The 26785-nt window shown below is 40.3% G+C and overlaps 1 protein-coding gene and 2 long non-coding RNA genes across 6 annotated transcripts; 2 read left to right on the top strand and 1 right to left on the bottom strand.

Moving 5' to 3' along the window:
* The first annotated feature begins 4444 nt into the window (after positions 1 to 4444).
* Positions 4445 to 6616, top strand: LOC140581154 (uncharacterized). 2 transcript variants are annotated; one of them, XM_072703012.1, is made up of 2 exons: positions 4445 to 4855; positions 5188 to 6616. In XM_072703012.1, the coding sequence occupies exons 1-2, from the start codon at positions 4624 to 4626 to the stop codon at positions 6549 to 6551; spliced, it is 1596 nt and encodes a 531-aa protein (XP_072559113.1). In that variant the 5' UTR covers positions 4445 to 4623; the 3' UTR covers positions 6552 to 6616. The 2 variants fall into 2 exon arrangements, with proteins under 2 accessions (XP_072559113.1, XP_072559114.1); XM_072703013.1 differs by having other exon boundaries at positions 4445 to 5062.
* A 9985-nt stretch (positions 6617 to 16601) lies between these two features.
* LOC140581153 (uncharacterized) lies at positions 16602 to 18254 on the top strand. The gene is made up of 2 exons (XR_011984210.1): positions 16602 to 17649; positions 17724 to 18254. It is a non-coding gene; the product is annotated as an uncharacterized lncRNA (long non-coding RNA).
* Positions 18255 to 18272: 18 nt separating this feature from the next.
* LOC111836462 (uncharacterized) lies at positions 18273 to 26041 on the bottom strand. 3 transcript variants are annotated; one of them, XR_011984208.1, is made up of 8 exons: positions 25185 to 26041; positions 24583 to 24738; positions 24374 to 24463; positions 23869 to 23992; positions 21662 to 22779; positions 19360 to 19430; positions 18970 to 19284; positions 18273 to 18659 (listed from the first exon to the last, which is right to left on the bottom strand). It is a non-coding gene; the product is annotated as an uncharacterized lncRNA (long non-coding RNA). The 3 variants fall into 3 exon arrangements; XR_011984209.1 differs by having other exon boundaries at positions 21662 to 21735; positions 22692 to 22779; positions 24374 to 24738; positions 25185 to 26035; XR_011984207.1 differs by having other exon boundaries at positions 24374 to 24738.
* Positions 26042 to 26785: the final 744 nt, after the last annotated feature.

Below are 26785 nucleotides of genomic sequence, written 5' to 3'. Positions count from 1 at the left end.
GCACTATACACGCGAGACTTAAGACCAGGGAGCGACTAGTGCGATAGGTGGGGATTCCCCGTTTCTACATCGCCGTGGTGACAAGCAGGCGGTTTGAAGCAGGCGGCGGGAATGCAGCGATTGGGGTGTCGACTTACAGGTAGGAAAATCCATTCATTTGTGTTCTTCGGGACCGGGGTTTAGGTGACGACTAAGGGAATTTGACGACTTACAGTACAAGCGGCGAGTTACACAAGGAATTTTAAAGGAAACATCATTAGGAAAAATCGGGACTTTTGCTTGAGCGTCGACTTACTGTAGGCACATTGACGAGTTACTGTACAAGACGGCGACTTAGACCAGTTTTACTGTAATATGAACAGGAAGATATCTTTATATTTTTAGTCACTGTTTACTTTGAAAGTTTACTACTAAAATAGCAAAGACAACATACGGTTATTTGTGCAGAACATTTCACACGGATGTGATTTAAAGTATTTTATCTTTATTCTTAGTACTTGCGTATACCCTTAAAAAACGTAACTCAATTGTAAGTAGAGGAGCGTCTGTACCACCAAAAATTGGGGGTGGCAGTATGGTCACATTTTGTCATTGAAATCTGTGTTTATATACGGTAGTTAGTATTAAATTAACATTTGATTTTTTTAAGAATGAGAGAGAAAATACCACAAGCACTAACAGCATCTTCAAAATTTAATGGCAAATTAGCATCTGATTTTTTTTTCTCAAAATGAGTTTCCAGAAGAATGGTATGTTTTCAGAGGTAGGAAGGTAGGTAAGGGGATGTGGGCTGATTACAGCACGTTGCCGCGCCCACCACACGATAAACCACCTCAGAGGTGAGAACCTGAGTGCAGCCGAGTGATACCTTAGCACCACACTAGTCCAAATGGATCAGAGTGAGTTTTTTTCCATTGACTGGAGTGCCAGTCCTGCCACCAACCCCCAAATATCCCTGCAAGTTGGAGGGCCTCTTTACAGGGCAATGTTTGCAGAGGCAAGAGAGAATATATTCCAAGGGTTATTGTGTCCCTCTGTGTACACAGTCTTCAAAACTAAATGGCATTTTAAGTTTCTAAGAAAGCAGTGTCGTGTGTACAAAGTACAGTGAAACTCTAACTTGAAATTCTTACTTGCCTACTTTCATTAGGAACATTATTTTTCATTATAGCCTAGTTCCGATATTTATAAATCTTGGTGATAAAATTCGCCGAGAGCGTGGGGTTTTTGTTTCTCTAGAACATTTATATTGCTATAAGAAACAAAACTGTGTTGCAAGCTGTGCAATTTTAATGGCTGTTTCTTTCAGGATGATCTAGCATAATTTTAACATTATTTTACTATGTAAACTAAGTTTACTGCAGCTACTTTTGCTACAGCTCGGCATACGCTCTTCAAGTCATTCCTATTCATTTTCATCCTTGTGGTTTAAATCACTCATGAACAGATGTGTTTCTGGGAAATTTATTCTATTTTGAACAATTTCTTCTTCATAAATACTGCTATACTTATTGCAGAAACTGATACTTTCCAGTGCCATGCAGCTTAATTGCGAAATACTAACTACCATGAGATACACTGCTTGACCAAAAAAAAAAAATTGCCATTTGAATTTTTTGTTGGATGGCCTTTAGCTTTGATTATGGCGTCCATTTGTCATGGGATTGTTTCATGCTTATGCAACATCTCACCCTTTATTTTCATTCAGATTTGCATTAATTTCTCACCGAGATCCTGTATTGACAAGTGAGTTGAACCACTCCATAAAGCCTCCTTTATCACATCCCAAAGACCTTCAATGAGGTTAAGGTCACAACTCTGGTGAAAATGATTGCTGATGCTACTGAACCACTCTTTGACAATTCGAGCCAGATGAATCTTGGCATTATCATCCTGGAATATGTCCATGCCAACAGGAAAGAAAAAATCCATTTATGATGGATGGAGGTGTAACCTGGCCATTCAGTACATTCAGGTACTCAGCTGACTTTACTTTATTGCTGCTTAATGTTGCTGAGCTATAAAACTGATCCAGTCATTGACTTTTAAGTATTTGCTGATTTTAGTTCAAATGGCTACTTTTTCTTTGGCCGGGCAGTGTGCAAGGCGACATTCAACATGTTGGTAGTAAAGTGATACGTGGCAGAGCAGAGTACGATGTGGAGTAGTCGTTAGAATACAGAGAATGCTGCAGCAATATTAAAAAATTAGCAACTCAATCGCTGTGGAGACAGCGAGTGTACCTCATTTTATGTCAAAACATCATACAAAACAAGTGAGACTGGAAATGACAGACCCAACCAAGATGGTTTTCTCGCACTGCCCCCTGGTGGACATGACCTTTAATCCTCCAGATAGACGCAAACTAGGCACACTACTTGCGTTGCGTATGTGTTGCCTCACATGAAGTATATCGCGGCCCTAACAGTATGCAGCAGTGAGGAAGGGTTTAGGGTGCCAAAGAAGGTCCCTATTGGCACTTTCTCCTCACTCTGAACCATGCCGGCGGCCGTCTGGCTCTGCTGTCTACTGCTTCATACAAAAGTGTTTGTTACATGACTGTAGTTCACCTTGTCATTACGTTTATCTTCAGTGTTCTTGTGTTGACCTGACGTCACACCAGGTTAACACACTAAGGATAACAACTGCAATTCTGAAGACTCATCCTGCATCCTGGCTGAGAACAAGACCACCTCACTGCTTCTTAGGAGAAACAAGTACAACAATTCAGATGCTACTTATGTTTGTTTAATCTTGCTTTCATGCTGCATTTCAATAATGATTCCCCAGTCAATTGAATATAGCCACCTACACCCAACGAATATGACTTTTATACAGAATATGGCATATATACTTATGTACAGAATTATGGCAAGTTTGCACTGAATGAACTTACAAGTAATCAGTTCAAAAGTATAAAAAGTATTTATTTGAACAACATAATTTTTTTTTAAAAACTTAAATTTTATTAAAACAAATTATCTATACATCCATCCATCCTTAACTAAGGATCTGACTGTGAGAAAAGCTGGCTGATTAATGGCCTGCCTGGCGGCTGCAAATGCTATGTCAAGCAGTAATATGGCTTTAATCAACAGATGAGGGGTGATGATTTAAATATACTAGAGGGAGCCTGGTGGGGGCTTACTTGTATTGGATGAGCCGGGCACCCTGGATGGTCTGTGCCGTCGCATTTGCAGCATGGCAAGCCAATAGGAGCCAGTTCCTCGGCTGAACTTGATACACGAACCTCATAAACATGACCGAGTAGCAGGTAAGAGCTGGAGAGACAGAGGTCAGGCAGGGGTCAGAGGCCGGAAAGAAGGAGAGGAAGTCACCGCAATAACAGCAAAAGGGAGGTGACACTCGAACAGCTCACAGCAACAGGCTTAAAACCTCCTTTAAAAAGTCCCTCTGGAGTCCCAGTTGACCCCATGGACGCTCACACAGACGGAAGGTGAGCCCTCTGCTTCTTACCGAAGGTCATTTGGCCACTGATGATGTTAGGGCCGCTATGGGCAGATCCCAGTTAACCCTCTGGAGTCGGCGGTCCTGCCAGCGGGATCTGACAGAAATTTCGCCAAACCGTTTAAATAACTCTGCGAGTTTTTGTCATATACACATTTTAAAAACACCCTCAGAAACCTTGGACGGTGTACTTTTCAAATATATATATATAGGTAGAAACTAAATATATTTTTACAGCTTCGTGATACGAATAGCAAGAACAAGAGTGACTGACTTAAGCGTCTGCGTCTCGAAGCAGCTCTGATCGCCTTCCCACTTGCAAATCGCGCTATTCGCATGATAACATGATAATCCGACAGTTAGTATTGGGTAAAGAAATATGTGAATATGCCCACTGTGACCGAAATAAACAAGAGCACATGTCTGGGTAGTCATTACACTGATCGGCTACAATATAGCACACGGATACATCTCTGCCGCTGAAACTTTGCGCCAATGTTGCCATTTTCGGCTAGCAAAGCTCATACCTGTCTTCATAGCTCAGTGGGCTAAGCCTGTGTGTCTGTAATCAAACCCAGCCTATTTAGAATGTGAATAGTGATCTTCAGCTGAGAGTGATACTACACACTCCTGGTGCAAGTAAAACAAAGAGGGGTGACACAATTTTTCTTTTTTGCCTATTTAACCTAATTTTTAAAACTTTAATACTTCCGACAATGGAAGTTTTGAAAAGAAGACATATTACGGATTTAGTCAGTGTTTTTTTCATGATTCTACATAATGATTTCAGCGAGATATAAACTGAAATTCACGAGAAAGATACGCAGTCGACGATGCCCTTGTTCCCAGAGCGTTAATAATAGTCACTGCATCATATTTATCGCTTTCTATATTTATATTGTCACAGTTTCTCATTTTTCATTCCATCTACCAATAAACTGTGAAAGGGATTTTATTGTTACTTTTCTTGCGCTTCAAACCGCCTTTCCAAAGTGATGGGTGTGGGGTGCAGTGACATTCCAGACTAATGGGCCATCGTTCTTTGACAGTTGACGTCACACTCACTATAGTCGCAGTGTGTTGTGGGTCTAATCGCCATTTTGAAGGTATATAACTCAAGAGCAAGCGTTTGCGTCCGCCATTATCCTTTGTAAGATGGGATACTCGTGTTGTGTGAAAGGCTGTCATACTAAATCACATGGCAGAAAGGTGGACCACAAGATAAGATTTTTTCGGATTCCCACTTGGAAAAGAGGATATGGACGGCAGGTAGAGGAGGTAACAAAGAGGCGTCGGATGGCCTGGGTCGCAGCGGTGAGACGCACGGAGATCACGTTCAACAGGATATCTCCGTTCATGCGTGTTTGCTCTCTGCATTTTCATAAAGGCAAGTAAGATGTTTTTTGTTTGAGTAATATTTCTGGATATGCATTTTTTTGTACTCTAAAGTTGCCGTTTTCACATTGGTTAACCTACGCTAGCAAGCTAGCCTCACTACGGAGGGTAGCAGAAACGGGTTAATCTGTTCGTGTTAAACTTTTGTTACAGATTGAATGCTTTTTAAAGTAAACGGCAAACTGTGATGTCTATCAATGTACGTATGTGTATATTCGCGTGCATGGATTTTTCCTGTTTTTGGCATATATAGACATACGTTTTATATTTGGGACGTGTTTGTTTAAGAACGTGTTCATTTAAAAACTTACCATTTGCTTGCAGGACAACCAGCTTATGAAATGATGGAGACTGACCCTGACTGGGCACCATCCCTACATCTGGGGCATACATATGTTACACCCACAGCCATTGCACGCTTTGAAAGACAAAGTAGACGTGAGCAGCTACGGAAAGAGATACTGCAAGCAGCAGAGATGGGGGTCGACAAGGATGGAGAACTTGGAGAGCTGCAGAGTGAGGATAGCACACCAGAGCCTGGTGGTGAAAGCAACCAGCAACAGACTGAGGATGGGACACCTGACACTGGAGAAGACGGTGGTCAGCTATATGCCGAAGAGTGGACACATGAGGCAGTAGGAGAAAGTGATGAGCTCATCACTGAGGACGAGATACAGAACAGCAGTCATGACGTGGCACAGACTGAATGTGAATTGTGTGTGCTCAGGCGTGCAGAAATAATCCGCCTGTTGGAAGAAAACAGAGAGCTACGACGTGAACTCAATGAGTGCAGGATATCTGATGGTTTCTTTGGAGAGGATGATGAAAAAGTAAAGTACTATACAGGTCTGCCAAACCTGGGAATCTTTATGGCATTATTCAGGTTTTTGGTACCTCTCATGCATGGTCAAAGGAAAATTCTCACCCCATTTCAAATGCTCCTGTTAACTTTCATGCGCCTTCGATTGGATCTGCCTCCACAACACCTAGCTCATCTGTTTTGGATTTCCCCAAAGACAGTGTACAGAATATTCAATGAAATGGTGTCATTTTTACATGCAAACTTGAGGCGTTCTATTGTATGGCCAGAGAGAGAGACACTGCGCAAAATTATGCCTCATGAGTTTGTGGAGGCCTTTGGACACAGAGTGGCAGTGATTATTGACTGTTTTGAGATTTTCACTGAGAGACCATCAAATCTGAAAGCACGTGCCCAAATGTTTTCCAGCTGTAAGCACCACCACACTATGAAATACCTGATAGGTATTACTCCCAAGGGAGCCATTTGTTTTTTATCAAAAGGCTGGGGAGGTCGTACAAGTGACAAACATATAACGCTGAACAGTGGTTTTCTTGCTAATCTGTTGCCTGGGAATATTGTCTTGGCTGACAGAGGTTTTGACATACAGGAATGTGTGGGCATGTTGTGTGCAGAGGTCAAACTTCCAGCGTTTACTAAAGGCTACTGTCAGTTGGCAGCTAGAGATGTGGAGGAAACTAGAAAAATAGCACATTTGAGAATCCATGTTGAAAGGGTCATTGGAAATGTCTGCCAGAAATATAAAATTTTAACAGGAACCACTCCTATAAACATGATTCTTCCATGTGATGGTGAAGAAGTCACAATGCTGGATAAAGTTGTCACTGTGTGCTGTGCCTTGACAAACCAATGCCCAACTGTAGTCTAGAAACATCATTGTATACTGAGCCTGTATTCTGCTTGCCATTTAACTGAAATATATGTTCAATGACATTTTTGTGGTGTTCTTGACTCTTCCTTTCTGAAACACCTAAATTACTAGTGTGTTTTGATTATGAAAATTACGTATCACTGATTACATAAAACAGCTTAGGTGGAAAAAACACTGAATTTGAAATATTTAGTTTAACCAAATGAGAAGCTCGACAGATTTTTAGCTGACATTTTTACTGAAATTCACTTTTGAAACAAAAATTAGCAGCACAATGGTGGACAGTTCAATAAATGTTCAAGTCAGAGTTGCATTATGTCACTGCCTGGGTGGAACACTGAGAGCAGATCCAAAACTCCTCTTTAGCTGTTGCATGCTGTAGACCAACACAACTTAAATGAAACCACACAATTGGGCAGTTTTGATTGTCACAAGCCACCATGTCATCTTTGCTCTCTGGTCCATGACAAAAGCACCACAACTTGACAGCCGTTTGCCTCTTCCGGGACTTCTCCGCTACTGTGCGAAATGTTCTGTGTGTTCTTTTTGGGTTCCCTCCTGGAACAGAAATCTTATCAAGTGGCATCTGTCTTGCAACCTGAGTGAAGTAACAGCTGACCAGTTCAGGGAGACATACACACTCAAAAAATTGCTGTGCTTTTTTCAAAAGAGCACCCCAGAGCTCTGGGTCAGGCGCCACACGCAACACCACACAGTCTTTCAGGGTCCACACAACAAAATCACAGTACTCTGCATCTGCAACAAAAATTTGTGTCTGTACTTGTTTATAATATGGATGATCCTTCTTGAGCTGCAGCTCTCCATCCACTATTCCCAAACAGAAGTTCTTGTCTCCAGTGTTGCATGCCTCCTCAACAGTAGTGTCACGGTACGTGTATGGGCATTTTATTTCAGTGCAACCTTTACCACAACAAGTGCACTGCACAATCCCATCCGGCGATGCCCCAATTTGGGGAAAGTGTGGGTTTATGATAAACCCACACTGACTGGTCTCAAAGTCACAGTGAAGTTTCTCAGTCTGCAATCTGTACTGTGCTTTCCCACACTCCTCATTTTGTCTTCCCCATGTCGCAGCAGTAGATCGGTTTGTTGCATTGCTCTTAGGATAACACACTGCTGTCACTGTAGACAGTGCAGGCTTGTCCAAGCTTGACACATGAACTGAATGCATATTTGATGCAGTAATCCTTCCAATGCGATAGTGATACCAAGCTGAAGATCTGTATTGACGTCTGCTGATTTTTTCTATGTAGTGTGCCTGCTCAAGTGAAATGTCTACTTTATTTACCAAGCTTTTGCAGTGCAGGCGCAAAGCAGTTAATTCTGTGCCATCCATTTTCTCATCACGTAGACAGCGCAGTGAATCTGGTGCTGAAAATGGCTGCACTGGGTCTACAAATGCATCGCAATAATCTGGGAGATTTGACAGAAGTGCAGCTTTTGGGGATACTTTCTGCAGGTCTGCAACATACGCATCCCACTGATCCTGTGTGGAATTGTGGAATGTAAAATTGTTTGTTGCAGTCCTCAGAGCAGGCATGTTTGCTGCCTCACCATTCAGGAGTTTGTTAAGGCTTCTTCTTTTTGCTTTCGCAGTGGTGAAGTCTATTTTGTGTCCTGCTTCTGCTCCCACTTTACTTATGCTGCTCGGTATCATCCAGTATGCAGGTTGTCCTGTTACTGTTACTGTCTCTCTGCATATGAGGACCGCCTCCAGCTTAAACAGCATAGCTGCAACATGTGTGCATGTCTCTGCTAACCCAGCCATACATGTACAGTGTGCAGAGGATATAGCTCCTGATGGCTCAATGATGGCCCATGGCTTGAGAGGCGTCTCAGTGAGGCGCTGGGAGTGCAAGACCTGTAGACAACACATAGACCAGGGGTGTCCAAACTTTTTGCAAGGAGGGCCAAATTTGATAAAGTGAAGATGTCCGGGGGCCACTAGTTCCTTCTGACATTTTTTTAACCACAAAAGTTACATGAAAATACACACTGTTATAAAACAATTTTCATTGTCACGATTACCTTTATTTTTTAAATGGCAATGTAACCAAACATAACATCAACAGTTATAACCAAATCTTATTAGAGTTTAGTAAAATAAGTGACATAAGTCTAAGTTTATTATTGTGCTTTAGGCTTTTCATTGTTAATAGTGACAGATGTTACCGTTCAAAAAACACTCAATTTCAGATTGAACAAGGAACAGATAACTTGCTGATACTAATGAGAAGGGTGATACTGAGATCTAGATTTCAGTAAAGAGACCAGGTCTGGCTTGAGGGCAGTGGTTGAGATGTGTAAAATGTCACGTAAGTGGGAGTCAGTCATCCTTGACCTCAATCGGTTCTTGTGCAGATTCATGACTGAGAATGTTTGCTCACACAAATATGTGGAGCCGAATAAGCTCAGCATTTTCTTAGCGAGTAACCGCATTTTTCAGTCCCGCTCCCGCAAGATTCTGTCCCGCTCCCGCAAAAAATATATATTATTTTCTCCCGCTCCCGCCCACAGTATTCAAGTTTTGTCCCGCTCCCGCCCGCAAAATCCCGCAGGTAAACATATAAGTAGTTTTATTTTTACCGCTTCTTCCCGCTACTCTGTTATTTGTTTCACTTGCTTCCCTTTTGAGTATATATAAAAAAGAAACAGAAAACAAACAAATATGTTTCGTTTTATTTGAGTTTAATTAAATGGAATGATGAACATGGACACGAACGAGGATATAGATATAGCCTATAGTTCCGCGCATGAACCACGAGAGAATTAGCTTCCGACCTTGTGCCTGTAAATTATTATTTTAATTTAGTCGTTCTTGTTGCTTTTGTGCAGTAGATAAATAATAGAGTATTTGTTTTTAATAAATTAATTTTAAGATAATTCCATTTTGCTGGAGTCCCGCGATTAATTCTATTCTCCCGCAACCCGCACATACATGAGGACCTTACCGCCCGCACCCGCATTCACCCATCAAATCTTGTCCCGCGCCGCACTCGGTGCGTTGGATCCCGCGGGAGTGCAGGTCTCTAATGCAGAGCCAGATAGCATCGGAACTGTGTGGTGAAAGGAGGAATTACATTTTTAAAGTATTTATTTATTCTGACAGAGCTAGCGGGCCATAAATAACACATTATGAGACCGAAGCTGCGGGCCGTACAAAATCTGGCCGAGGGCCGTGATTGGCCCGCGGGCCGGACTTTGGACACCCCTGACATAGACAGACAACAACGGTGTTACCACGGTGTTAAATTATTCCATTATTTATTATTATGCTTCATTTGTAAGGCTATCTACATGATTACAGTTAACTTCACCATATAATTACTAATTTATCATATAATATATAATATTAACTTGAACATAAGAACATAAGAAATTTATTGAAGTAGCCATTTGGCTGCATCCAGACCTGTTAGAATCTAATATACCTGTATACCTGGACCATGTCCCCCCTTAGTCTCCTTTGTTCGAGGCTGTACAGATTTGTTTGCAACTTGATTACAAGCTAGCTTACCTTTGCAGTGACGACTGTGTTTTCGCAGTCCTGCGTTCGAAATGTGAACAGATCCTGCACCCAGCCATTGATGAAATGTCCGTGGGCTTCAAGATATTTATAGTTCTTGAACTGTTCATACGTGTAAGCGCTGATACCATAAACGAGGTAGTTTGTTATATCCAGAGATGAAGTTGGAGGTAACAATGTCGCATCGGAATTCCATTTTCTTGATGTGAGATCATACGGATCTATATTGTTAATTGTTGACAATTTAGCCAAATACCAATCCCTGGCGTCCTTCCTAAGTTTTTCTCTGTACGGAATTTTCTCGTTCTGCTTTATCTTCTCCATTCTTCCTAGTGTTTGCGTCTGCAAATACCTTCAAAATGGCGAATGGGGGCGTGTCAGACAGTGCAGACACGTGACTGACAAAGACCGATTGACAGTATGCAAACTACTACAGTTGTGGGGACACCTATCTCATCGATATTCATTGTGCAGGCCACTGACTTTGAGAAAAAGAGTGTCACTCCAAATTTCTAACACTTTAGTAATCAAACCACATAAAATTTCAGAATGTCTCTTTCACCTATGTGTAGCCAACCCCTGTGTCTATAAGCTTCAGAGCTCAAAAGTCTTGGCTACAAATGTCTATAATGTGATTTTTTTTTTTACAATTTCTCAGTATGTCTGAAAATAGGTTTTGAAAAGTATATGTTTAAAGGTGATTTTAAGAACTTAAATATACTGTATATCAACATTTTAAGTGGACTCAGATTATAGGTGCTGAGTTTGTGCTGTATAAAAGCAAATGTAACACTTTGGGATAAATGTTTGGCCGATGTTGGAGCAAGCCAGAGCAAGCGGGAAAACTGCATACTACGGAGGGCATTTTGGGTATATCAATGGCTTCGGAGTTTCTCTGAATTAGTTATATGCTCTCCACTCAGAGCCAATATTTTACTTTGTGGTGCTACTGTTAAGATTTAAGGTGTTTGAGTGAGTACCTTATATGCTCTTGGTTCATTGAAGAATGTAACTTCCAAGGTTTTTAGGTGGAGCAATTTTTTGCATTGCACTTCCTGCATCAAGTTCTTTTTTTGGCAAAGGGTTTGTTCTATGAATTTTCCCCAGTTTTTTTCCTCATTTACTCTATTCATATTAGCAGACTGGAGCTGCTTTTTCAAGTGTTATTGTAGCAGGTTCGTATTTGACTTGAAAGTAGGAAGGTTCTGTTATTTGTTTACTTAGGGACTTATTATTGAGATCTTCTCTTCAAACACTAACTTTGCATAGCACATCTTAGTTTTTCAATGTCTTTGTTTAATTTAAATCTTTGATGTTTCTCTCTTAACACTAGGGATCTTAGGGACAGCGCTAAAAGAAAGTCATTTTTTTTTGTTTTGCAAAAGTAACAAAGCCAGTTGTTTTTTTCTTCAGGAGACTCACTCTGTATTCTCTGTACTCTCTCTGATGAGAAATGTTGGGCAAATTAGTGGGGGGACAAAATATTGTTTAGCCATGGTAGTGATAGTTCGGATGGTGTAGCCATATTATTATGTAATTTTCGTGGAAGGGTCTTGGTCAGTAAAGCCGATAACTCGGGCCATTGGCTCTAGAGATGGATAACTTTATAATTCTGGGAAATGTTTATGGGTACAATAATCCTACTCAAAATAAGTGTTTGTTATCTGAGGTAATCAAAGATATCTCACAGAAAGTGTTATAATTGGAGGAGATTTTAACATGGTATTGGATGAATGGCATGATAGATTTCCATCCAAACACCAGGGGCACCATTATAACTTAATTTTAAGAGATTTCTGTGCAGACCTCAAATTGGATGACCCATGGCGTTTAGCAAACAAACTTAACCAGACATTTACATGGTTCAAACCCGATGGCTCAATTCAATCTAGAATTGATTTTTGGCTTGTCTCTCATACTCTCCTAAGATTGCATGTTTGTAGTACCATATCTGCAGCACCTCTCACAGACCACTGTATGATTAGTCTTGCTCTTAATCCTCTTGAAAAGCAGTGTCGCCGCAAGGGGTATCTTAAATTTAACTCTAATTTACTCAATAGTGAATCCTTTTGCCAAGAAGTTAACGAAGAAATCAATGCAGTTCTTTCTGATCCAAGCCTAGTATCATACTGTATATCATTAACTGGGAATATCTTAAATTTAGGGTACGGCAGATTGCTGTAGCACACAGTAGATTAATCAGTCACTTAAGCAAAAAGAAATGACTGTGAAAGAAAATTATATTATTTATAGTAAAATTGTGTTAAGTGACTGACAAATGTAGTCTGGCCTTGTTGCAATTGACATTAGATGATATATATGTTAGTAAGGCAAAAGGGGCATACATTAGATCAAGGGCAAAGTGGATAGAAGGGGAAAGAAGTAGCGCATACTTTTGCAGGCTAGAAAAGAAGAGGCAAGAAAGTAATGCAATTAAGAAACTTATCATTGATGGTCAGGAGTGTACCGATTCAGACCGAATTGCCAGGGAAATCTACACATTTTACAGTAATCTATATTCCTCCTCTTACTCCTCTACAGAAGCCGACTCCTTCTTTCAGGTAATTAAAGAATGGATCCCTCAAGATAGATGATGACTTTAAAATGTTATGTGAGGCAGAAATGAATATGGCAATAACTTGTTTATCTTTAGATAAATCTCCTGGATCAGATGGTTTAACAAGTAATTTCTACAAACGTTTTTGGAACTCACTCAAAGAATTACTTCTTAATGCTCAGAGAAGTTGTTGAACTCTGGACCCTCCCAAACACCATGAAACGAAGAACTATTATTCTGATTCCCAAATCTGACAAGGATTTCAGATATCTGGAAAATCTGAGGCCAGTAACTCTTTTAAATAATGACTACAAGCAACTGACTCATATTTTTGCTAATAGACTTAAAAAGGGTATCACGCAGATAATCTCAGAGACACAATCAGGTTTTATGAAAGGCAGGTCTGTTTACAACAACATTCGTCTTGTACTTGATGTCCTGGATTATAATAATTTTACAGATGATGAGGGGTTTATCTTATTTTTAGATTTCTACAAAGCATTTGATATGGTTGAGCGCCCTTTTATATTTAAGACTCTGGAATGGTTTGGGGAATTATTTATTGATGTAGTGAAACTATTGTATGAAGATACAAACTGCACTGTTACATTACCTCATGGTTCTTCCCCAAGGTTTTCAATTAATAGAGGTATTAAGCAAGGTTGCCCAATCTCCCCCATCCTGTTCATTATTGCAGCAGGGATGCTGTCAATCCTGATTAAGCACTCTCATTTTGAGAAAAGAATTGGTCATAAGTCAGCTTGCTGATGACCCTGCAATTTTTATGAAAAACTTTAACCAAATTCCTAAGGTTATTGATATAATCGCTATTTTCACAAATGAGTCTGATTTGAGGTTAAATCTTAAAAAGTGTGAAATATTGCCGATTAAAGAATGCCCTCTCAGGACAGCTCACAATATTCCTATTAAGTCTGTAGTAAAATATTTGGCAGTTCATATTACAAAAGATAATGCTTTATCAGAAAGGCTTAATATTTTGAATAAGATGAACAATTGTAAATTGCGGTGAAATGCTTGGTCATCTAGGGATCTATCGATATTTGGCCGCGTTTTTTTGACAAAATTGGAAAGTATCTCTAATCCTGCGTATTGCATGGCAATCCCAAAAACAGCTGTTAAAACCATTAATCATGTACACTGATTATATTTGGAATAGGAAAACTCATTACATTAAGAAAGCTGAATTGGTCAAGGATTATGAAGCAGGTGGCTTACAAGCTATTGACTTTGATTGTCTCAACGGCACTCTTAAAATAAACTGGCTAAGATCCTTCATTAGGTCCCAAAGTAGTTTAAGGATTCTTTTCCCTAGTCAGATTTTCATGAAACTTGGCGGTCATTGACTTCCTTCTTAGATGTGATTATGATTTGAATAGTTTACCTGTAAAACTGTCATCATTTCATCAACAAGTTTTGTTGTATTGTAAATTGATTTACAATCATAATTTTAGTCCCCACGTTATTCCTTTGTGGAGCCGTAGGTATGTGACGGTAAGAAACAAATCATTGTTTAATGAAAAATGGATGGAAAAAGGAATATGGTCTATTCTGCACATACTAGATGGCAGTGGTATGGTCCTGTGACTCCTGTCATATGAACTTTTTTGTCTGAAATATAATTTTGCAGTTGACTGTAAACAATACACTAAAATTATTAAGGCAATCCCACAGTCAGTAACTGTGATGGCTTCTAATTTAGTACAAACCCTATAAGTAGAACTCCACACCTTCCTAAACATGACCTTATGGGAATTACTTTATCAAACTCCACAATCCGTATAATATTCACAGAAACACTGTTCCCCTTCATAAACAAATGAAACTCAATCTGTCAATTCTTTTTCCTTAGCTCATGTTTCTAAAATTAGAACCAGTTATCTTAAATTCCCAGAGTTACCAAAAGTCAGAGATACACTTCAGGATTCTTTCAGGGATCTATCCTTCAGGGGAATTCCTGAGAAGACGATTTGGTTTTGATAATAACATTTGTTTATTTTGCAATGAAGGCATAGAGACAACAAATCATTTGCAAGAATGTGTGCAGGTACAGTAATGCTTTATGGGAAGAAATACATTATTGGTTGTTCCCTTAAATTTTTGGTTTAAAGGAATTTACAATATGTGATGTTATTTTTGGTTTTATTAAAAGTGATAAAAGTCATGACCTGGTTGTCAACACGATTATTGCCCTATGTAAATTCTTTATCCACAAGGCAAGGTACACAAAAATAATGCCATCTTTTGTAGCCGTTTATAGGGAACTAGGCTATTTCTTTTTGTCCTTAAAAATGATGAAGAGGAAGAGTGGTTTAAAACTTTTCAAGCTTGTGAATGATCTTGGGCTTTATGACTTCCCCTAGTGTGGGTATGTGTCTGTTGGTTTATTTTTTCTTTAATGTCTTTTCTCATTTCCACTGTGATTGTGCTGGCCTTTCTGGTGCCCTTGGAAGGTAGTTTATTTTGTGATTGATGCCTTGACAACACAACTTTGCCCTTATTGGCTGAAGATTTTAGTCACACACATGACGTATGTATCCCAGGAAGTTCCGATGCGTTATCTGCTATATCTCCCCAAAAGCATGTAAAGCAGTGACAACTGGTTTTCAGTTAATTTACCTGGTAAAATAAAGTTTAAATAAATGCTCTAATAGTACACGTAAATTAGTTGTTTATTTATTGTTAGTTACTGTAATGTTGCACTGCTTTATTTGTTTAATCATCTAGTCTGTGAAGAAGGCATTCAAGTAAGAATTGCATTGTACTCTGTACATGACAATAAAAACTTTGAATCCTTGAAGTAAATGTATCTTTTTCCTGTCAGCTATCTTTTTATACAGGGCCACTATACACAATAGTTTTTTCACTGCTAACAGTTTGGCAATCTCGCTCCACGTCACGTCAGCTGCAGACAGACCTAAGCCCAAGTCGAACGCACCCATTTTTGTAGGAGGAGGGTTGGAATTGTGATATACACTCACCTAAAGGATTATTGGGAACACCTGTTCAATTTCTCATTAATGCAATTATCTAATCAACCAATCACATGGCAGTTGCTTCAATGCATTTAGGGGTGTGGTCCTGGTCAAGACAATCTCCTGAACTCCAAACTGAATGTCAGAATGGGAAAGAAAGGTGATTTAAGCAATTTTGAGCGTGGCATGGTTGTTGGTGCCAGACGGGCCGTTCTGAGTATTTCACAATCTGCTCAGTTACTGGGATTTTCACGCACAACCATTTCTAGGGTTTACAAAGAATGGTGTGCAAAGGGAAAAACATCCAGTATGCAGCAGTCCTGTGGGCGAAAATGCCTTGCTGATGCTAGAGGTCAGAGGAGAATGGGCCGACTGATTCAAGCCGATAAAAGAGCAACTTTGACTGAAATAACCACTCGTTACAACCGAGGTATGCAGCAAAGCATTTGTGAAGCCACAACACGCACAACCTTGAGGCGGATGGGCTACAACAGCAGAAGACCCCACCGGGTACCACTCATCTCCACTACAAATAGGAAAAAGAGGCTACAATTTGCACGAGCTCACCAAAATTGGACAGTTGAAGACTGGAAAAATGTTGCCTGGTCTGATGAGTCTCGATTTCTGTTGAGACATTCAAATGGTAGAGTCAGAATTTGGCGTAAACAGAATGAGAACATGGATCCATCATGACTTGTTACCACTGTGCAGGCTGGTGGTGGTGGTGTAATGGTGTGGGGGATGTTTTCTTTGCACACTTTAGGCCCCTTAGTGCCAATTGGGCATCGTTTAAATGCCACGGCCTACCTGAGCATTGTTTCTGACCATGTCCATCCCTTTATGACCACCATGTACCCATCCTCTGATGGCTACTTCCAGCAGGATAATACACCATGTCACAAAGCTCGAATCATTTCAAATTGGTTTCTTGAACATGACAATGAGTTCACTGTACTAAAATGCCCCCCACAGTCACCAGATCTCAACCCAATAGAGCATCTTTGGGATGTGGTGGAACGGGAGCTTCGTGCCCTGGATGTGCATCCCACAAATCTCCATCAACTGCAAGATGCTATCCTATCAATATGGGCCAACATTTCTAAAGAATGCTTTCAGCACCTTGTTGAATCAATGCCACGTAGAATTAAGGCAGTTCTGAAGGCGGAAGGGGGTCAAACACCGTATTAGTATGGTGTTCCTAATAATCCTTTAGGTGAGTGTATATAGATGCAATCGGGGGATAGAATGTGACATATTAGACACACACGGTGATTAACACACGAATGATGACCACAGCCACACACACATGTATACATATACTGTATGTATGTTTAAATACATCCATCCATATATATATGCAAGATACTTCTCCCACTTGAGTCAGTCCGCGTCAGTCGTGCTCTTTAACCAATCAGATGTGACCTCAACATTTCAACCAATCATAACCCACCAGGAGCGCAGCCTAAATCCTGTTTACATGAAATAAACCTGCTCCCGAGCAGGTTTAAGCTTACGGACCTGTTGCTATGACAGCAAGTCCGAGATGCGCATCGAAGAACGAAACAATCCAAGATCAGGACAAATCCACAACAATCAAATCCAGCTAACTGAGTTAGCGACGTACGAAGAACGGACCCCTGATAAGTAACTGAATTTAGTTTGTCAGGCTTTCCTAACATCATTGGAGCCATTGACTGTACACACGTGACGATAAAGGCTCCAGCAGGTCCAACAGAGCCTGATTACATAAACCGCAAATCATATCACAGTATTAATGTACAGGTAAGTACTGATAATACCTCACATTTATATATGAGAGGTGAAAGTGTAGTCGTCCAACATCAGCAATGTATGTCATTACCATTTCCTAAAATGTTTCAGATGGTACTGTATGCACTGCTGAACATCTAATTTCAAACATTGTGGCAAAATGGCCAGGATCAGTACATGATGCCAGATTTTTTCACGAGTCTTCACTGGCTCAAAGCCTCAGACAAGGCAAGTCAACTAAAATTCACAAATATACAATAGTTTATTATACTATAGTCTAATGTGTCTACTTTCTATTCCAGGAATTTTTCCTGGTGTGCTGCTTGGTGACAGAGGATACCCATGTCTACCGTTTCTTCTCACACCATATACAGATCCTGCAACACAAGCAGAGGGACATTTCAACCATGCCCATTGTAAGACAAGGGCACGCATTGAAATGACATTTGGACAGTTAAAATCCAGGTTTAACTGCCTGCGGCATCTCAGAGTTACACCAGACAGAGCGTGTGACATTGTAGTAGCCTGTGCAGTTTTGCATAATGTGGCAATACTGCAGCAGGAGCGTATGCCAATATTGATGCAGGATGAGCAATGGGAAGAGGGCCTAGCAGTGGAAGACCACATGGATGGTAGAGCTGTGAGAGATGTGTACACACACACATATTTTGGTTGATTCTGTTGCAAATTTCATTTATTTTTTTCTCCCCCCAACAGAGAATTAGAGAAATTTCTTCATTTTTATTTAATCTTTCATATCCTGTTGGGGGAAAGGGGAAGCATTTACAACAGTGAACACTAAATGTAGACAATAAAGTGATGTTAACCACTTACATCTCTCTCCAATTTTTTAATTTCATTTTTATTTTCAGTTGTCTATATTCGAGATCTGCTTTTTGGACTTCCATTTCCTGGATCAAATACCTCTTGTAAATAGCACAGATATCTGTCTCAGAAGGAAAAAATAATTATTCATTCATTCTTATTAATTACATTAAACAGTTTATTACTTTCCTTCTTCCTTTGACGGTCTTTGAGTACATGTGGGCTGTGCTGATGAGGGCTGAGAGCATTGGCCACCTGGGTCTTCAGACTCCTGTACACAGCAAATACTGCATGGGTTTATAAGGAAGAGACAAATGTTATTCGCTGCAAAATAGTTTCAAGTTCATACGGCTAGCATTTCTGAGCAAACAAACAGTTTCCTCATCCTCCTGTGTCGTGGATGGCCCCACGATCTGCAAAAAGGGAACATTTGTTGGTTATATTTACCATGGCCACAATGCAATCAAATTCAACTTTTATCACATACAAAGTACGACATGCAGTGGTATGCTTATTGCTGTACAATGCCTGACTACAAGTATTAACAGTACAAGTAAAGCTATTGCCATTATTTCCATTCTTAACTTACAGAATTAACTTAATTGAACAAAAACCACAATACATGACAATTAGCAGCAGATAAAGGCATTGGACTGGAACATTAAATATAAAATCCACAGTTATTGCAGTGTATTAAAGTATATGATTAAATACAATACTCACAACAGATTCTAATGACTGTTGTTCAGGATCCAAGAGGGTCAAGACACAATCCAGTACTGTAATGCATTAGAATATTTGTTTAAGACATTTAACAGAAAGCAAGGCAGAGAGGAGAAACAGAGTAAAGACCTACCATACCTTTAACATACGATTGCACATTACCAGAAGGAACAACATCTGAGGATGTTCCTCCCTCAATCCCCTCAATAATAGGCCGTGCACGGTTCTGTGCAAGGGCCATCACCTCGGCTGGGGTACAGGCTGTTGGCGGTGGGCCCCCACCAGTTGCAGCAGCCGCAGCTCTCTTTTTGGTGGCTAAATTATACAATGCAAAAGTGGCCTTTAAATGAATTCTTTAAAAATGTAGTTCTAATTAGACTTACTTTCTACCATTCTGAAGAATATTTTTGTATTTAATCTTCACTTGCTGCCAGGACCTTTTCGTTCCACTCATGTTGCTCCTGAAACCAAGCATTATTAATAATTACAATTATATATCACTTTTTATCCAAGATGGACCCATATAATTAACATGCTGTCCTGTTTATCAATATGTTAAAATAACCTTCAAGTACCTTAGAACTGGTAACAAAATGCATATGTAAAAGGAAATTTTAATTACTATACATTTTGAAGGCTTGACACTGTTCTCATTTAGTTGTTAAATAGTTTGACATCCTTAACACAAAGGTTACTTAAATCATATTCTTACGCATTTAACCTGTCAGTAATTTTCTGCCATGCAGCCTCACGAGCTTTGATAATACAGCTCGTGTTCCCCTTTCTAGTTATTATATCTTCGTAGTCCTCATAGGCTTGTAATAATAATTCTTGCTCTGCCTGGGGGGGACGCAGCTCTTTCCTTAGTTTCAATTCTTACTTATCCAGCATCGATTAACAAGGCTGCCTTTTATATCGCGCGGATGCGCACGAGCCTCGCTTATCAAGCTTGGCTTGAATTAGCGGAGATTAAATACACCTGAATTTTGTTCGTGGAACTCAATGAGCCTGAAGTGAACTGTTAGGCTAACTCAAGCGAGGCTATTACAAATAATCCTCGATTTTATAAGCTCGCTTCGTGGAACAGCCCCCCGGGACAACGACATGTTGTTGTGTCCGTAAAGTAGAGAACCAAACTTTTTTTTTTTTAAAAAAAAAGAGAGAGTAAAGCAAAATAAATCAAGTGCGCTTGGTTGTTTTTAACAAAAAAAAAAAAAAGAACCGAACTTTTTTAAATCATACAACAATCGCACACTTCCCACAGACTTCACCTGTAGGGAGGGCACTCATGACGCTTTGAATCCTGGGAGTTGTAGTGAACATACACATACACAACACGTCACTCCAAGGGTACTGTCCAATCACGAACAAGAAGTGTGGTCCTACCCTTTCCGTTTTCTGAAATGTCGTGTTTTCTGTAATGTCGTTGTGTTTTTTGAAATGTTTTGTTTAATGTAATGTCGTTGTGTTTTATGAAATGTCGTGTTTTCTGTAATGTCGTGTTGTTTTCTGAAATGTTGTTCTGTTTTGACCTTCAGGGCCACCGTAAATCTATGAGGCTGAGAGCACATGATACACAAGCGCACGCGCGTGCCGCAGCCATCCACGCCCCCCGCGCGCGCCCGCCCACTCTCATCGGGCTTTCCCGCCTCTTTATCTGGCACTTTCCATCACTCCAAATCTGAGGCGAGCCAGTGTGCAAAAGGTATAAACTAAAGTATTTTTGGGTTAAAAGTGAAACACTACTTTTACACATATCTGGGTTGTACTTAAATGAATATTCAGTAATAAAGTTGTGTCTAACGGATCGGCTTCCAGGGATTTTCCAAGTTTAAATAAAATCTGTTTACCCAGCCAGCACATTCATGTGGGGCCCGCATGGGAAACCCAAGTGGGGCCCAGTCAATTTTGTCCGCAGTTTCCATGGTGGCCCCACATGGGTTAGCCCACATGGGCTAATGATGGGCTCCATATAAGGCCTATATGGGTAACCCAGCTTGGTCTTATGTAGCGCTCATTTGGGCTACAGTAGATACATCCTATTTGTCATTTCACAGAAAACCCCTAAATACCTATTGTATTTAATAGCACACTGATTAATTGATTAATGAACTGCCTCATTAAATGCAATTTAATTGTTAATCCATTTATTAACTTTTTTAAAATATTTTAAATATTTATGAATCCTTTAGGAAATTCTCTTTTTGCCATTAAAATATAATGAATTGCTTTACTAAGTAAATTTATTTATAAATGCATCTAAAACTGAGCATCTAGTTATAATTTAGTAAAAAAAAAAAACTACTTCTTTATCAGTGACATCTGTTGTCCTCCATACTAGAGTACTATGATGTCACAATGCTTGCCTGGCTCATGTTGGCAGGTCTGGGATTTAAAGCTCCTAGGATTTATTATTATCAAACCTTTGTGCTTTATCGCATTTCACCACGCTGTGATTTCTCGCTAAACGTGATGGCGCCGGTGTGTGTGGCCTGCCATCCGCTGCTGTCAGCCCTGCTGGTGTCTCTGTCTGTGTTTGTCTTAATCCTGACATTTATTTCGAGCAAAGTCAACTGTCTACGGATCTATGATCGGCAGTCACTCCTCAGCATTCGCTCGTCTTACGAAGACCTGACGTATCGTGGTTTTGGTGGAAAGAACATTCCTCCCCCTGTACTTCTATCGGATATACCTGCTTGTATATTCCGCGTTCCTGTCCCGCGGCCAAACCGGAGGCGCAAACGCCGGGGTAAGCGCAGTGGTCTGCTGGTGAAGAAGAAGCTCCATCTGTCACTGACTCCTGGTTTTAATCATTGGACTCTGGCATCGCATTGCCCATCTGATTGCAGCCGTTTTGTGTCCTGGCGCTCCCTGGAACCTGCGTACACTTGGCTGAGGCCGATTGTCGCTCCCCCGGTGGAATTCCATACCGATCGCGTTCGCTCACCTCGCTTTCGCAGAGGAGGGGTGAACCTGAGTAGTCTCCGGCCAGTTGGTCGGGCACCCCGGAAGGAGAGTGAATAGTGAAAAATTCCTGCAGTACTTTGTGTCCAAGATTTCTAGCATTAGAGCTCTTATAATCCCACCTTCTTTTGACCCTTCTATTTCTGTCACTTGTACTGGGACTTTTAGTCAGTTTGAGCCAATATCATTCTCAAATTTAAGTAAAATTATTGGTCAACTGAAAATTTCATCTGGTCCAGCAGACACAGTTCCTCCTCTTCTTATTAGACAGACAATTGAAACTACAGGTCCCAGTATATTAGAGATTATGAACTGTAGCCTTGCCTCAGGTGTTGTGCCAAGGAAATTTAAGCATGCTGTAGTTCAGCCGTTGATTAAAAAACCTAACTTAGACACTTCAATCCTCTCTAACTACAGACCCATATCTAAACTACCATTTTTATCTAAAGTTCTTGAGAAACTCGTGCTACAACAATTACAGTTTTTTCTAGATATGCACCCTTCCAATCAGGTTTTAAAGCCCTACACAGCACTGAATCAGCACTACTTAAGGTTTTTAATGATCTATTACTAGCAACTGACTCTGGAGATTCTGCTATCCTTCTTGATCTCACCGCTGCATTTGACACTATAGATCATGACATATTAATCTCCCGTCTGGAGCATTATGTTGGTATCAGAGGCACTGCTCTGGAATGGTTTAGATCATACCTGACAGACAGAAGTCTTTCTGTCTGCCTAAATGGATCGGTATCTACCTCTGCACCTCTCCCCTGTGGGGTTCCTCAAGGGTCCATTCTGGGGCCGATACTTTTTTCCCTTTACATGCTCCCCTTGGGATCTATTCTGAAAAAATATAATATCTCTTTTCATTGCTATGCAGATGATACGCAAATTTACATGGCATTAATACGTAATGACTCCCACTCTTTTAAACGTTTACTTGATTGTCTAGAGGACATCAAAGCCTAGATGGCTTTCAATTTTTTAAACTTTAATGAAAACAAAACCGAGGTTCTAGTATTTCGGCCCAGTGCTGCCTGTGATGCATATGTAGACCTAGGCCCCCTAGAACCATATGTGAAAGACACGGCAAAAAACCTTGGCATAATTCTTGATTCTAATTTTAAAATGGAGAAACAAATAAACACAGTTGTTAAGTCTTGCTTTTTCCAATTATGGCTTTTATCCAAGGTAAAACCCTTTCTATCATTCAAAAACTTTGAAAGGGTTATACATGCCTTTGTTTCATCTCGCCTAGACTACTGCAATGCCCTGTATGCGGGCATTAGCTGCTCCTCCATATCCCGTCTTCAATTAGTTCAAAATGCTGCAGCCCACCTTCTAACCAGAACGCGTAGGCGTGAGCATATTACACCTGTGCTCGCAGCCCTTCATTGGCTCCCGGTCCATTATAGGATTCATTTTAAAATTCTATTATTCGTTTTTAAAGCTTTACATCGTCTGGCTCCCTCCTACATATCAGGTCTTTTAAAAGTTCATACACCATACAGGGCTCTTAGGTCAGCTGACCAACTCCACCTACTCATTCCTCCATCTAGGCTAAAAAGCCGAGGTGATCGGGCCTTTGCAGTGATGGCACCGAAACTCTGGAATGAGCTGCCATTGCACATACGCCTAGCTCCTTCTTTGGCTGTTTTTAAATCTCATCTTAAAACACATTTTTATGCCCTGGCATTCAATACACCATGAATGTGTTATTTAATTACCAGTAATTTCATTTATTTACTTATTTATTTATTTTTGTATTTTGTTTCATGTTTTATTTTGTGTCGTCCTCTCCATTTGTCTACTAGGTCGTATTTCCATGCTTGTCCAGCACTTTGGTCAGCTGTTATTGTTGTTTTTAAAGTGCTTTATAAATAAACTTGACTTGACTTTATGTTTTCATTTAAAATTCAGCTTGACACTTACCAATCTTGGTCACCACCTCGGGTCCTCGCAATTCGATTCCCTCCCCTGTCCTGGGCAACAATTAGCTACTTTGACACCGTTCTTTCTTGTAATGTTGCTTGTAAGAGCATTTTTTACAAGCCACCTGTGAATAACAGAGCAAAAAAATGTTATTACTATTAATATTTTGCCAAAGTATTTTTAAGTGTATAAGTGAACACTTTCTTATGACTGAAAATTTAGATTCTGCTTAGAGCTAGGCGATATGACCTTAAATCAATATCATGATTAATTAAAAATAAATCATTTTACCTCAATTATGATTAATGATTTTTTCCCCCTCATAGTTCACTGACAAAGTTAGTACTGTTAATATGTAAATATGCTCAACTATTAAGACTTGAATATTTTGTTCTAATAAAACAGTGCATATGTTATCTGTGGTTTTAAAATAATTTAAGGAAACTGTTTGAAAAGGACTTTTCGCCAATGTACTTTGTGTCATGATTGAGCAATATAGTCTTACCTCCTTCTCCGCTTCCCTTTCACCATTCCTCCTCCAGATTCTGACTTTGTGTGCTGGTCTGAGTTCCCCTCAGACTTCAAAAGTTTTGTTCTTGCATGGGCATAGTTTCCGGTAGATGATACATAAAAAAGGGGAATGCTATCGTTCCCTGTTTGTTTTTGATTTAGAAGCAATCGTAATCACATCATTATAACTACTTAAAGTATTACCTGCTTTTCCCAAGACACGCACTTTAAACTGTGGCCAGTCTGTACTCGGAAAAATGTCTTCCTTCGCTGCCTTGCTGATACTGACTTTTCCTGGTGGCCAGTAACAAGTATCTTCTGGTCCTTTGCATTAGCTCACAATACATTTGCGTTTTCTCCCTGGTGACCCATGTGATCAAAGATACGTTAGAAGAGAAGGGATCTAAGTAGATGTTATGGTAACCTGTTGTAATAAAGTTTTAATTAAGCAACAGCAAACTGGCCGCCCAAATGTTTTTGAATGTCGCGCTATCTGCCTGCACTACCTTCGCGATCTACCGGTCGTTCGCGATCGACGTATTGGGCACCCCTGTGCTAAGCGATTTCCCTCCAAGAAGTACAGCTAAAAATATAGCAAGTATAGCTAATTTACCAAACTAACACCGTTACCTGCAAAATTCCAATATGACAAGAAGGCTAACTAAACAGATTTTATTAAAACTTGGAAAATCCCTGGAAGCCGATCCGTTAGACACAACTTTATTACTGAATATTAATTTAAGTACAACCCAGATATGTGTAAAAGTAATGTTTCACTTTTAACCCAAAAATACTTTAGTTTATACCTGTTGCACACTGGCTCGCCTCAGATTCCGAGTGATGGAAAGTGCCAGAGAAAGAGGCGGGAAAGTCCGATGAGAGTTGGCGGGCGCGCGCGGGGGGCGTGGATGGCTGCGACGGTATACGCACGTGCGCTTTTGTATTATGTTCTCTCAGCCTCATACACGGATTCTTTTGCTGAGTAGAAAACTGGTCGGGCAATATAGCATGTAGGCCTTATAAAAAATATATTTTATTAAAATTGCTCAGATGTACCAAGACATTAGCCCATGAATAAACAAACAAACAAATGAATAAATATATGCAATAGATGCGGCCAGAGTGCGAATTACCTCTCCATAATTGGGGGGTACTGCCTTCATAACACTTCTATGACCATTATGGTCTGCTACCGCGTCAATATGAATAGTCGCCACCAGAAGCAATGTTAAGAGTGCAAGATTCACTAGGGGAGTTTACTAACATGTATGCAACACACGGTCATGGTCTGGACATGCAACAAAATGAGAATCACTTTGTCACTTTGTCGAGGTGACACTCGAACAGAAGATCTCATTATCCTTATCCCAATCCAAAAGATTTTGGTTTTGATAACTCCCAGGAATTATCCTAGAAGAAGTACAGTATACTAGTAAAAGTAATAAGCCTATACATTTACAAACAGCCTGGTCTGGTCCAGCAGTCTGCTGTTATTCCTGCCCTCTCAGTCCCCCCAGCTCCAACAGCCTTCAGAAATAAATATGAGTTATTATTGATAACATTACTTTATACATATGTTAAAAAGCAGAAACTTCAACAAACATGAAATCAACAATAAACTACGTCTATTTATCAAACGTGTTACATAATACATATTGTATTTGAAAACTTTTCAGCTTTACGATTTCAGGAGAGCGCAGCCCCGCTGTTAGGAACATTACGCTTTTTGGTTACGGGTGTTAGCTTTGCTGCTGCTATTAACAGGAAAGGCGCATTAGCGCAGACAAAGGGCTGCATACGCCGAACTATAAACGTCTTACTTGGCGGTCAAAGGCGTTTGACGTTCATTGGCGTGGGAAACGACGGTTCTACTACTAAACCACTAACTAAAAAGACTACAAACGCTGCGCCGGTTAAAATAAAAGCACCCCGTCAAGTTTTAAATAATAACTTAATGTTTTGGCTGTCGGTCCGGGTCCATATGGGACAGCTTCTGGGTCCGGAACCGGTCCGCGGTCCGCCTGTTAGTGACCGCTGATCTAAACCATCAGCTACAAAGATAATAATTTAAGAGGTAGACTTGACATGCCAGAGCAGTGATAAGACCGGAGGAAATGGTGTAAGACACAATAACCAACAGCAATCAGTAAAAGAAGTGATATTTGGGTCAGAACCTATTCTTCGGGGTGCCATGGTGGTGCAGTGGTTAGCACTGTTACCTCATACCTTTGGGACACAGGTTCAAGTCTCTGCTGCAACTCTAATGTGTGTGGAGCTTGCATGTTCTTCCCCTGTCATCATTGGGTTTCCTCTAGGTACTCTGGTGTCTCCCCACAGTCCAAAAACATGCTGAGGTTAATTGGCTTTACCAAATTTCCCATAGGTGTGCATGTGTGAGTGTGCCCTG

Source organism: Paramormyrops kingsleyae, chromosome 19, assembly GCF_048594095.1.
Source record: "Paramormyrops kingsleyae isolate MSU_618 chromosome 19, PKINGS_0.4, whole genome shotgun sequence".
In the NCBI taxonomy this organism is placed as follows: Eukaryota; Metazoa; Chordata; class Actinopteri; order Osteoglossiformes; family Mormyridae; genus Paramormyrops; species Paramormyrops kingsleyae.
Note: the sequence above shows the minus strand (reverse complement) of the source record. Positions and strands in the feature narration are given on the sequence as shown.

Bases quoted from the DNA above. Each gene is read 5' to 3' on its own strand.
- LOC140581154 (XM_072703012.1), top strand. From the start codon at position 4,624: ATGGGATACTCGTGTTGTGTGAAAGGCTGTCATACTAAATCACATGGC. The intron at 4,856-5,187 runs GCAAGTAAGATG...ATTTGCTTGCAG, and splicing joins CTCTCTGCATTTTCATAAAG to GACAACCAGCTTATGAAATG.